The sequence below is a fragment of the Meles meles genome, chromosome 8 (assembly GCF_922984935.1).
Source record: "Meles meles chromosome 8, mMelMel3.1 paternal haplotype, whole genome shotgun sequence".
Lineage (NCBI taxonomy): Eukaryota > Metazoa > Chordata > Mammalia > Carnivora > Mustelidae > Meles > Meles meles.
Window position 1 is genome coordinate 29098266 of NC_060073.1, and position 13548 is coordinate 29111813.

General features: G+C 48.8%; 1 protein-coding gene across 1 annotated transcript in view; it reads left to right on the forward strand.

The window, feature by feature from the left end:
* The window catches only part of PAMR1 (peptidase domain containing associated with muscle regeneration 1), a 70454-nt gene extending 57616 nt beyond the window's left edge, over positions 1 to 12838 (forward strand). Inside the window, exons 7-11 of the mRNA XM_046017199.1 lie at positions 2110 to 2322; positions 4060 to 4126; positions 7422 to 7654; positions 8598 to 8890; positions 10159 to 12838. Of these exons, the coding sequence (XP_045873155.1) occupies positions 2110 to 2322; positions 4060 to 4126; positions 7422 to 7654; positions 8598 to 8890; positions 10159 to 10695 (1343 nt within the window). The 3' untranslated portion in view covers positions 10696 to 12838. The remainder of the gene's footprint in view (positions 1 to 2109; positions 2323 to 4059; positions 4127 to 7421; positions 7655 to 8597; positions 8891 to 10158) is intronic.
* Positions 12839 to 13548: the final 710 nt, after the last annotated feature.

Below are 13548 nucleotides of genomic sequence, written 5' to 3' on the forward strand. Positions count from 1 at the left end.
TGCTTTCTCCTTTCTCTGACTTCCCCACCGACCCCAACATCATAGAGGCTTTTCTGGAAATACAAGCACTGGGCTTTCTCAGTACACTTGAAATTTCAAAAAGTGCATTGCCCTCCGTAGGCCATGTTGGTATTTTGGAAGACTCCCTCAGTGAAGTCCATTTTTTACAATTAAAATGGGGTTCTGGAGTTTTCTCCCACCATGGAAACTGCTCATATGAAGTAGCCCTAAAGCACGCAGGATATCATTGAAATCATCGGCCACATGGTCTGTGGGCAATCATAGAGTAGACAAACCAGTAATTTGGTTAATATCAGCAACCTTGCCAAGTTGCCCATGGGTAAATTCGCTAATTTTTAGTTCTCAAATATTTTAGAAATGTTATATGGATGGAGATTCTTTTTTTGCCTGGAGGCAAGCACGCATGTTGCTTAAAAGGTAATGGGGAAGTTGTGGGAAGAAAAGCATGTCAGAAGCACGATCACATTGCTTGGGGACTGTTTCACAGGGATGAGACTGTATCTTAGAAGAAATGATTAAAAAGAGACCAGGAAGTCCGACAGCAATTGGTACCCAAACGCAGTAATTAATGACTGAATTCCTCAGGGGTCCTACTCTGTGTCCTTAGGGCATAATAGTCACCATTGTGCCATAATCCATTTGAGAAAAATATGTTATCTGATGGAATCTTTTTTATAAAGATTTTATTTATTTATTTGACAGAGAGAGATCACAAGTGGGTAGAGAGGCAAGCAGAGGGGCGGGAGGGGGGGCGGGCAGGAAAGCAGGCTCCCTGCTCAGCAGAGAGCTGGATGTGGGGCTCGATCCCAGGACCCTGGGACCTTGACCTGAGCTGAAGGCAGAGGCTTAACCCATTGAGCCACCCAGGCACCCTATCTGTGGGAATCTTTCCAGGATTTGTCTAGTATCCTGTTCAGTGCTCAGAATAGCAGGTGTTGCCTCTTCTACTTTGTGTGACTGTCCAACAGGAGTTAGAGAATAGAAATGCCTTTGGGGGGGCGCCTGGGTGGCTCAGTTGGTTAAGCATCCGAATCTTGATTTCAGCTCAGGTCATGATCTCAGCATCATGGGATCGAGCCCCGGATCAGGCTCCATGCTCAGCACAGCGTCTGCTTGAACCTCTCCCTCTCCTGCCCATCCCTGCGCTCTCGTGCCTCTCTCTCAAATAAATCTTTTTTTCTTTTAAAAAATAAATGCCTTTGTAATGAATATTGTTAAATGTTTAGATGGAAAGTATGTGTACTTGGAGATCAGGGGAACTTCTTCGTATCTCTGAATTTCTATCATCTGTTTTTTTTGTTTTTTTTTTTTAAGATTTTACTTATTTATTTGACAGAGAGAGTCACAGCGAGAGAGGGAACACAAGCAGGGGGAGTGGCAGAGGCAGAGGGAGAGGGAGAAGCAGGCTTCCTGCAGAGCAGGGAGCCTGATGCAGGTCCCGCTCCCAGGACCTGGGATCATGACCCGAGCCGAAGGCAGGTGCCTAACGACTGAGCCACCCGGGCGCCCCTCTATCGTTTGGTATTTTTGAACTATACCTTTCAGCACACTTGTGTCCCTGAAAATGAAACATAAAATCTAAATTCATTTCATCTATGCAGCCTTGTCTCTAGTAAATTCTGCTTTCTGGGTACAACGCAAATAGGAAACTGAGGACTCTAGTTTAATTGCCCCAACTTTAGGTTATGAAGGAGATAACACAGCGACACTGGAAAGCGATCATCCCTGTGAACTGATCCTAAAACCTAGGTGCAATGTTTATGCTGCCCAGGCCTGCCCAGCTCCCACAGCTCCAGAAAGAAATGAACAAGACCACAGGAGAGCCAGTTGTGTCGAATTTATTTATATGGGGGAATGAAATACTTCTTGATTTAAGAATAGATCGTTAAAACAAGGGGAGGACATGTCTAGCACATACATTTTCTGTTACGAGTTTTTTCTTGCTGATTCCTCTGGGCACCATCGCTGGCAGGCTCCACGTCGCTGCATTTTTAATTCAGTGAAACATGAAAAGATCCGGTTCTAAAATGGAATGCTTCACACTTTTAATAGTTCTTTTATTTTTCTCCCTTTTATTTTCTTTTTTAGTCCTTGAAGAAAGTAACTGCTCAGACCCTGGGGGTCCAGTTAATGGGTACAAGAAGGTAACAGGAGGCCCTGGGCTTATCAACGGGCACTACGCCAAAGTTGGCACAGTCGTGTCCTTCTTTTGTAATAACTCGTACGTTCTTAGTGGCAATGAGAAGAGAACTTGCCAGCAGAATGGAGAGTGGTCGGGGAAACAGCCCATCTGCATAAAAGGTAATGAACGAGTATTTGTGACATAGATGGTGTGGTTGGACCTCCTGGAAGCTCCCTACACAGGTGTGAGCCCCTGAAAAAAATGCCATTCCCTCTTAGGTTCTCACTGGAACCATCTATGACTCCTAGGTGGAAAGCCATCCCTGAAAACATATGCTTCCCTTTTGGACCTCCAGAAGACCTGGTTCTCCTAATCACCACTTCTCCCTGTGATCAAGAAGAGTTAGAAAATTATCGGAGCAGTTTAGGAAAGATGACAGGGCTGGGTTTTATCTACGTGAACCCAAGGTCAAAATCGAGGCCATCCGTGGGGTCCAATATAGATACATTTATCTACTCTCTATGAAATAGGAAGTTGGTGCAGGAAATAAAAGAACAAAATAGGCACACTATCCCTGCCAGCCTGCGTGGCGGGAGGTTTAAGATGTTAACACAAAGAAAAACATCTTACTAAGATGACAAGACCTCCAGCATTCAAGGCAGAGTTAGAGGAAATGGATGAGCAGTGTGTGTTGAGAGAAAGGGACGATCACTAGTGCTTGAAACAGACACAGTTGTATGCAGCCTGTGTGGGCCAAGCCAATCTGGGAGGCGGGGAAGCGTTCACAAGAGGTGCAGAGCAGCTGGGACTATGTTCCTGTCACAGAAGACAAAGGAAAACAAAAGGTATAGGCAGAAGTGAAAGGATCATGGTAAACTCAAAGTAGGGCCAATAGGAATTCTGGGAAGTAGATTGAAAAGGTTGGTTTGGGACCAGAAAACATGGAACGTTGTATAGAGAATCTTTAAACTTACCCCTTAGTGATGGGGATGCATAGTTTCTTACTGAACCGGGTCAACAGCCCCTGTATTTTGGGGGCAGATCACAATTATCTGGCTGTTTCCTAGGAAGAAAAGCATGTCCTTGGCCTAGATTATCCAGATAATTGCCTTAATCCTCCACTTTCCCTTCTGGGTGTTTGTCAACAACCCAAGTCATGGGAAAAGAAATGAAAGAGGAAGGTTTGTGAAAAGAATAAATCACTTTAGACTTTAGCCAGAAGCGACCTTCCTCCTCACCAACACAGACTCCGATTCTTGATTTCATTAAGTATGGAAACGGTGTTTCATATGTCCTTGGAGATTTTTGTCAACTCTTCTCTTACAAATTAATAACAACCAAAGTTCTCTAGTTTGCTAATTAGATGAATGTTGGCCGCTTGATTGGGAAAGTGAAGAAAGAGACACTTCAGCAAAATTAAGCCTGGGCTTTGAGGTGCCCTCAAATGATCATTAGGAGCCTCGATTTCAGAGGAAGGAACCAGAGGGATCAGCTACCCAAGACTACCCAAGATGACGCTGCCATCTGGTCTTAAATGAGAGCCTTGTAGTTCCCTGTGTTGGGATCTATTTTAGAACCTTCATTTTTGACTGTGACTCCACCTTCCATCAAGGTCACCATGCCATTTGTGGGAACAGATAGTCCCAATCTAATGATGGCCAAGGTTTCACCTCACCCAGGTGGAGTGGCTTTTCAGAAGTGCGCCCCCCCCCCATGGGCATTGTTCAGAGGGCGTTGTCAATTTCGACAAAAGGCAGTGAGCTCTTTTGCTAGGGAGCTTTCCACACCCGCTGGCATACCTCCCCCTGAGACTTCTGGGGGTGTTCAGAAAGGGCGGTCAGGGATGAATCTGAACCAAATGAATGTGAGCAGTTAATATGGCAAAAGCTGATACCCTCTTGTCTCCTTCATTCTAGCCTGCCGAGAACCAAAGATCTCCGACCTGGTGAGACGCAGAGTTCTTCCCATGCAGGTTCAATCAAGGTGAGGTGGAAACACCTGAGCTCTGCTTCCAAGGCGAACGCCTTGAGTGTGTATCCCCTCCCGTCCCTTTTCCCCCACTTGTGTTTGGCCAAAGACAGTCCGGGGTTTCTTAGGGACACTCAGTGCTGACTGCTCATGAAAGAATAGGGCCTGTTAGAGAGAGGCTGATGAGCCAGCTGCCTTTGGCCAAGAGGTAGCAACTGCTAGAACATGGGCATGGTTCACGGGATCGTGGGAAAGTAGGTGGCTGGTGGGACTCGAGACCTGAAGATGATCCTTGAGGAACTGGGTTTTAACACTTGAGTCTTCCTAAAATTGCTCTGTGTTTACTAGGGCAGCTTCTAGGAAGATGGCCTTCCTGCCCCGTGCAACCAGCTATGGCTCAGGAAGATGTTGGTGGTAATCAACTAGATGAGGCAGGTCGCTGGCCCCCAGGAACTAGAGACAAATGACCACCCCTGATGAGGGAGGAGAGCACTCAGATATGCCTGCCCAGACTTCCTCCTGGGAAGACAGAGGTGGAGACCACTGTGGGGGTGAGGGGGGGCAGAGAATCGGCCCAGTTCTATGTCGTCTCTCCTCATTTTGTAGAAGAAACTATTCTCACCTCATCTCCTACTATTCTCTTCCTCACTCTCCACTGTGGCCCTGCAGGCGACCCGACTTGTCCCCTCCCCTTCCCCCCACAGTGCTGCTTCAGAGCCTTGGCCCTTCTGTCCGGACCCCACTTCCGCTGCATGTCCGGGAGGTTTAAAGCCTCGCTCTGTCTGATCCCCGCTCGGTGTCTACCTGGCAGAGAGACCTTCTCTGACTGTCCTTTGGAAAACAAGAACCACCCCCAAATGTTGTAGTACTGGTTAATGTTTTCTCCTTTTGCACTTCGTTTAAAAAACAAAGCCATCATCAACCTCAGAGAATCGATCAATAAAAAGAAGGACAGTTACCCCACCCGAACGCTGGCTGCAGAGCTGGCTTCTGGGCTTTCGTATTTGGTGAGCCTTGGGTCCCAGATTCACTCTCAGCCCTACCTGTCGTCTTACCTATGGGTTTTTGTTGTTGTTGTTCAATTTCTGTCTCCACCTAACCCCACCAAAATAAGTGCGCAAAAGTTACAAGTGCAGGAACGTTTTCTGTTTTGTTCATGTTCAAGTTCTGGGGCCAAGAGCAATGCTTGCTGCAGAGGAGTCACCCCCCCCCCAAATACAACCACCCCAAACAGCGAATGAATGAATGAACGAACGGGATTGACAAATAATGGCTCGAGACTGGGTTTGGGCTCTCTTAAGCACTGTATTTAGTATTCTTTGGCAAGTTCCTGAACTTGCTAAGCATTTAGTCTCCTCTTTTGAAAATTAAGGGCAATCCTGATAACGCCCATCTCTGGGGATTGCTGTAGGGATTAGATGCAGCAGGCGGAGCAAACTAGCACTTACCCTGTGTTCGCTACATGCCCGTTCCTCTTCTGAGTGCTTTGCACCTGTTAGCTTGTTTAATTTTTCCTGCAACCTCTGAGGTAGGTATTACTATTATTGCCATTTCCTGGTAGGGTTTCTTACCAATTTTAGTACCGATGGGTAAAGTAAGGCCAGGAGAAATTCATTAACTCGCCCCAGATCACATTGTGGACTGTAGATCCAGGATGCAAATTCAGGATCTTCATAGTGTTCAGGGTCTTCAGCACTAAGCTGCAGCCCAGACTGATGGAAAGGCTTCAGCAGAACACTTGCACAAGTGAACGGCTGTGAGTAGCAGCTTTTGCTTTCAGAACTGGTCACAATGAATCCCAGTGATTAGAACTGACCCCAGCCAAGTGACCTGAAATACTCCTAAAGCAGGAGATTCCTCAATCTCTTACTTTCCCCCTGGATATTTCCTTCTATCTCTGTCTTTCCCATTTTAGGCCAGGCATTTCCTTGGGAACAGTGACGGTGGAATACAAATTCCATCTTTTCCTGATCTTTATAATTTGCCTGGAGCTGGACTCCTCATTAAGTGGGATGGACCTGTTCTTTCCAACAACACATCCTGTAGAGGAGCCCCTGAACTACTAAAAGACCACGTACTTTGCATTTTTAAACCAATTATAATGGGAGGCTAAGTGACAAGGTGCCAGGTGGCTATAACTTGGTTTTAAGGATCTTTCTGGAAGACAGGCTGCTGGAATGTGGATATACCTATCTCCAGCAGCCTGGTCACCCAAGGACCACAAAAGGCGGTGTAGTCTTTCAACAGATGGACCAGAAGATGACCTAGCTGGTTTGCCGGTTTGGAAGCTCCTTGAACCACAGACCTTGTTATAAACACAAGCTAAAGATTCATTGAATGAAAACAGTGTGGATGGAACGTTTGCTCTGAGGGAAGCACTGAACAGACTCATCAAATAGATTTCTTAAGTTGACATCAGACGGCACAGTAGAGACACCAGGTTGTGAATCCTAATTGCTAAGTGCTGCCTTGAGGACCATCTTAGCTTCCTGTGTGCCCGTCTCTAGTCCCACTTCCCCCTCTGGGCTTCCTTTCCCCATTCATTAAACAGAGGTGAACACATTGTTTCCTAGAGGAATTCTAACTTCTCAGTTAGTGGTCGTTAGGCGCTGATATAAAATGAACGCAGGCTGTCCAAGCGGTGTACATCTCCCCCAAGAATCCCGGAGGGATCTCTGGGGGCTTCAGCTTCCAGGGCTCATTTGAAAGGCCTTTTCACATTTACACACTATGCTCTGAATTTCTGCCAATCAGCGCGCTCTGAGAAAGCCCCACTCTCCGAGGTGTACTAATTACAGACTCTGATTGCTAAATCAAGCTACTGTATCCACACAGTTTAGTTCAAGTCAATTCGTGATATTGCTCCATTATGATAATGTCTGGAGAAAAAAAGACTCCCGGCTTCAGATGAATTTCCTTTCCTGTTTAAATCACAGTTAATTTTTCTCTGTGCGCCTGTATCGCCTACCCTGGGATAGCTGCCCTTATGCCGGATAGTATTCCCTGGTTAAAATCCTAGACAGCTGGAGGCGTGCCAGAAATGGAAATAGAGCACGGAATGAAGGTGGAGGGGTGCGAGAGAATTTACTCGGTGGGAAGTATGTGTGCGTATGTGCTTGAGAGAGAGAGAGAGACAAGGAGAGGACGGGGAGTGGGGGTGGGGGCAGGAGGTATGGACACATGCAGGGAAGAGATAGCCGTAATTTTTTCTGCCGTGATCAGACGTCTGCGTGGGGCTTGGCACGTAGACTACAGGGCCATGGTGACCGTCTCTTGCCCTGCTCTCTCTGGGCCCTGGGTCCCCATGCAGGCAGACACCTTTACACCAGCTCTACTCGGCATCCTTCAGCAAGCAGAAACTGCAGGGTGCCCCCACCAAGAAGCCCGCCCTTCCCTTTGGAGACCTGCCGCCCGGGTTCCAGCATTTGCACACCCAGCTCCAGTACGAGTGCATCTCGCCTTTCTACCGCCGCCTGGGCAGCAGCCGCAGGACGTGCCTGAGGACCGGGAAGTGGAGCGGGCGAGCCCCGTCCTGTGTCCCCAGTGAGTCAGGCCTCCTCCAGGGACAAGGGCCGGGGCGGTGTCTGTCCTAAGCTTCCTCGGCGGGTGGGCCTCCAGCTAATTTCGTAGCTTGGTTATATCTAATGGTCCGCAGCTGGAGCTTCCTTCCTTTGGCACAAACTTCGAACTCAGGAGAAACGGACTCTTTAGGTCTTCGATGAATTTTTTTGGAGGGGCCATACTTCCTTGTGGATCGTTATTTTTTTATTTATTTTTTAAAAGATTTTATGTATTTATTTGAGAGAGCAAGCGCCCCCATGCACGGGAGTGGCAGAGAGAACCATCATGAAGCCCCAAGTGGGGGAAGGGTTAACGGTATCAGAAGACTTCTACTTAGGCGGTCTTGGATACCCTGTCTTGGATAAGCTTTCATGCTTATCATCCCATGGTACTGAATAGGCAGTTATTGATTAGGCAATGAGGTGTTAAGTACCCATATGATTATGGTGATAATGACTAAAGTAATATGTGGAGGTCTCTGGAAAAGGGTCTTGCACATACCAAGTTCTACCTTCCCCACCCGCTTTGTCAAAGGACAACAGTATGGCTTAATTCATTGTGGTCAAGTTTATCATGATAGGCATAATATTTTGAGTCTGTTTGCATAGATCCTCATCCAGTCTCCTCAAGAACCCTATGAGACAGATGTGATTACTAGACCCATTTTGCAGGCAAGAAGACTGAGGCTTTAAGAGATCGGGCAATTTGCCCAAAGTCCTATTGATAGAAAGAGCTTAGGATCCCAAGCTTTCCATCTTAACCCCAGACTTTATAGCCAACCATGTCAAGGTGGCTGATTACTACATAGTGGTCACGACACCCACGGACCCACCTTTCCAGATCTGTGTTCTCTTGGTTGAGCAACACATTCCCCTTTGCATGGGAAGGTCTGAGTTTTTCTTACTGAGCTGGTGTTTCTCCGCAGTCTGTGGGAAAACAGAGAACGTCACTGCTCCCAAGAGCCCGGGACTGCGCTGGCCATGGCAGGCGGCCATCTACCGGAGGGCCAGCGGGGTACACGGTGGCAGCCTGCACAAGGACACGTGGTTCCTTGTCTGCAGCGGCGCGCTGGTGAATGAGCGTACTGTGGTGGTGGCTGCCCACTGCATAACCGAACTGGGGAAGGTCACCATGATCAAGACAGCAGACCTCAAAGTGGTCCTGGGGAAATTCTACCGGGATGATGACCGTGATGAGAAGACCATCCAGAGTTTACGGGTGAGAGAGGGCTGTAACCTGGAAACAAGGTGTTGGCTTAGCAAACTCCGGGGGGCGGGGGGGGGGTGTCAGTGGCGGTGGGGGGCGGTGGCTGTGTCCGGCCTGACGCCTTGACACATTAGCACCCAGCCCAGAGCCTGGCAGGGAGCAGGCGCCCAGCATTTCACATACATACTAGAAAGGCGCATCTAGAAAGACTATGGAGTCTTTTTTTTTCCTTTTGTTTTCAAAATAAGATTATAACAATATCACCTATCACTGCGGTCCTCAAAAGTTAATCTCCTATTATGTTTAGGGCATTGTACGAGGTAGGCTTCGGGACTTAGAAAGGTTTTATCCAAGATACTCCTAATTAATCTTTAATATTCTTCTGTCTTTCTCTGCCTATCTCCCTCCCCCTCTCTCTTCCGTCCACCTACCCACCCTCCTCTCTTTCTGTCCACCCATCTGTCCATCTCTCTGCTCATTGTTGAGCTCCCACAGAATGCCATTCACAGGAATGGATACAGAACTGAGTAAGGCATGGAATAAGGCACGGTCTTTGCCCTGAAGATTCCACAGGCCAGTGAAGAGACAGACCAGCATATTGTGATTAGTTTGACACAAGAGAAACCCCGAGGAAATGTACCCAAATATACTTGAAGTAATAAAACCTGTGCATAAAAATGTTAGACTGTATCACACATGTGAGCTCCTAGAGACCCCCATCAAAGACAATGATCAGCAAGGGTTGGGACAATCAGCAAAGACTGTGGAAACGTCTTGTGGAACATTCTGGGTGTGGCTCTGTTTACCCGGAGCCAGAGGTTGCATTCTGGTAGTCTTTTCGGGGTTTGTGTTTGCATAATGCAAGCACACGTTTTGTTTTTAGCCAGTTATTTGCCAACATTTAAAAATCAAGAGTTTCAGATGAAGATCTGGCATCTCTTTTTTGAGAAAATCAGAAAGTCGGCCCCCTCTTGGCCTGGCAGTGGCCAGCAGAGCCCAGTGGCCACTACCGACTTCGGATGGGTAGGCACCCCTGTTCTCGGCAGCCCCATCTGCCACCCCACTTAGTTAACACCACCTGCCAGGCGGCAGTGGGCATTTCACTCCACAACCCCCCAAATAAAGCCATTGTTTTCTATGATCCCTGAAGCAAAGTCTCTCCAAATCTTTGCAGCTGTCCCCAAGACACTTTGTCCCAGTAATTTAGCCCCAGGGCTTGCCTCTTACTCCTCGTGCGGTGGAGGGGGCTCACCACTGCTGTCCATCTCTTGCATTTGTAGATTTCTGCAGTCATTCTGCATCCCAACTACGACCCCATCCTGCTGGACACGGACATCGCCATCCTGAAGCTCCTGGACAAGGCTCGCGTCAGCACCCGCGTCCAGCCCATCTGCCTGGCAGCCCCGCGGGACCTGAGCGCCTCCTTCCAGGAGACCCGCATCACCGTGGCCGGCTGGAACGTGCTGGCAGACGCAAGAAGCCCCGGCTTCAAGAACGACACGCTGCGTTCAGGGGGGTTCAGGGTCGTGGACCCACTGCTGTGTGAGGAGCAGCACGAAGAGCACGGCATCCCCGTGAGCGTCACGGACAACATGTTCTGTGCCACCCGGGATCCCGCCGCCCCCTCTGATATCTGCACAGCAGAGACGGGAGGCGTCGCCGCCGTGGCCTTTCCCGGACGGGCATCCCCCGAGCCACGCTGGCATCTGGTTGGGCTGGTCAGCTGGAGCTATGACAGGGACTGCGGCCACAGCCTGTACACAGCCTTCAGCAAGGTCCTGCCTTTTAAAGACTGGATCGAGAGAAACATGAAGTGAGCCTCGGGCCCGTGGAGACGCTTTTCGGGCATCGGTCCCATCCAGACGTGTGTGGCACGAGGCAGTGTGGGCCGGAAGCTTGACTCTGCCCGTGAACTTGGCTGGGTCAGGGCTTCTGACTTCAGGATGGAAACTCAGTGGAGAAGGAGCAGAGCTCACCTTCTGGGAGGCCACTGCGACCTTGGCTGCTGAGAGCATTCGGAAGACAGCAGGGCTGCTAGCAAGAACTGAGTTCCCTCCAAAGAGACTATGCAAATAGCAAAGCCGTGGTCCCCATTCCACCAGCCCGGTGGCCCTGCCTGCCTTCCCTTCTGTGGTGTCAATGTCAGGGCCAGCTCTGGTCAAGAGGTGTGGCCAAGAAGTCTGAGATTCATGAGGTCTCTTCCAAGACTCTAGCCTGACCACATTCCAACATTCCAAGGAGCCGCCTGTGGGACCGCCCAGGATACTAGAGCACGGATGCGGCCTTGGTTCTGTGTACATTGCTGCAGTAAAGCGTGGTCCTTCTCTTTGTCAATCTCCTGTATATATTTTAATAAAATGAGGGTTGGCTTCTGACCTACAGAACAAATGGGCTGTTGTTCTGATTCGTACATGCTGCTTCTCAGGGCAGTGGCTTGGTGACAGCCCTTTAGAAGAGATCAAGTTGTCGTTTCCAAACAGTGCCTATGGCAAAACTCATGATGGTATCTTTTCAATACCAGCCCCTGACTGTGCTGGGTTATGGGCTGGAGGAGGAGCGACATGGGAGGCCATCAGATAAGGCACAAACAGAGGAAAATACCAAGGATTGGATGATTGCCAGTGTCCCCTCTGGTTCTCATGTTCTCAATCTAGCACAAAACTCAGCTTTGAACTTCTGTGTATCTCAGTGACACGTTTTCATGGCATCTGAATCCTTATCACCTCTTTACACTAGATTGAGATATGTCAAGAGGTGGAAGCTTCCCTGGTTTCTGTAACTGACGGGATTTTCCTTTCAAGCTCCATCTGGCTCCCCCTGGATAGTGAAGAGGAAAAAAAATGAATTCAGTCCAGACCCCAAAGTGATCTTTTGAGTCACATTCACTTTTGGGGTCAGGGGGATGGGGAGAGATTCACTCTTTTATCCTTTCTTCCCTGCTCTCTTGGCCAGTCTCCTGCCTCCCAGACAGTGCTGGGAGGCTGGGGGACTTCAAGCATGGGGACACAATAGGACTCCCGAGGGCCTGCCGGCTTCTTGGGCGTGGTGGTGGGTCTTTCCGATTCCTGGCCATTCCGCTGACACCGATCTCGGGCACTGTGGCTGCAACCACTGACACTTGAACTGTGTTCTCTCTGCCTCCCTGGGGCCCAGAGGGGCCTCCCTCTGGTGTGGCTCCTCCTCACCCCTGGCTGACACCTCCTGAGATGTGGGGGTGACTCCCTTTGACCCTGGTTTGCGTCTCACTGCCCCAATGAGAGCCTTCTCTGGCAGCCACCCAGCCAGACTCTCGGTGACCTCTGTGGCTTCGCGGGAACATCTCGGTCTTATTTGCCCTTCATGAGGGCTGAGAGCCCAGGACTGGGACAGGGAACCCTGGAAGACATTCACCTCCTATACGCCCCAATAGGAACACTACTCCTTCTCAACACGTTAGAGAACATTTTGACCTTTAGGTCTTTAACCCCAACACAGGAGGTTAAGACGCATTCGTCTTCCAACCTGCCTTGCCATCTCTGTGTCTTTACTTAGTCCCCAGAGCCAGGAGACAGTTTCTGGTACTTTATGTTTCTGTCAGGCTTTCTTGGGGCTTTCCATAGTCTGTACCCACACCTCCTGTCTCATGGCTTAATCTTAGAGCAATGTACTAGTTACCGACTTCTGAGTAACAAACATCTAATGCTCGTGGGTTAGAACATTATTTATTTATTTATTTATTTTATTTATTTATTTTCTCCCAGCTTCAGTGGACCAGGAATTAGGGAGCTGAGGTTGGCATGGGGTTTTAGTCATCTGAAGCCTTAACTGGGGCTGGAGTATTGGGTTCAACAAATACTGGGTTTGACTAGATTGCTCAAAGGTTTTTTTCCTCCTTTTCTCTAAGCCTAGAAAACTTGGATCTTGAAAGGCATAGCAGAAGTTGGAGCAAAAAGATCTAAATTAAGATTTTTTTTCTTTTCTCTTTAAAGATTTTATTTATTTATTTTGAGAGAGAGAGAGAACAAGCAGGGGCATGGGCAGAGGCAGAGGGAGAAGCAGACTCCCTGCTGATCTGGGAGCCCTATGAGGGACTCAATCCTAGGAACCTCAAATGATGACCTGAGCCAAAGGCAGATGCTTAACCCACTGAGTTGCCCAGGCACCCCTAAATTTCTGCTTTTCAATTCATTTTCTGAATGACCTTGGGCGACTTACCTAACATCACTGCCTCATTTTCACCAACTATTAGGCCGACATAATAAAACCAGTCCTTTGTGATAACTGGGATGATCCAGTGAGCTGTCACGTAAAACGTTGAGCAGGGCATGTGGCTTAGAGCTGGTGCCTATGATTCCTGGATCCCCCACCTGGACCATCAATTCCCAACCCTATACAGCTGTGGGCAGTGGTGGGGAAGTCGGTGGGAGGCTGTTGCCTTTGCATCTGGTGTTGAACCTGAAGTCAGTAGGGCCAGAAAGCTGGATGGGAAGTTGACAAAGCAAGGACAAGCTGAGACCATGTGTTCCCTCGCTGTCCCCTATCTCAATGACCTTCAGGAGAAGTTGGCACCCCTTGCACGTAGCTGTACACACACCTGATTCAGGACACTTGGAGAAGACAGAAGAGGATTTCCAGCACATGCTAGAGGAGCTGTGGGCCTGGGTGCTGTCCCTCCCTGGCAAGGCAAGCTG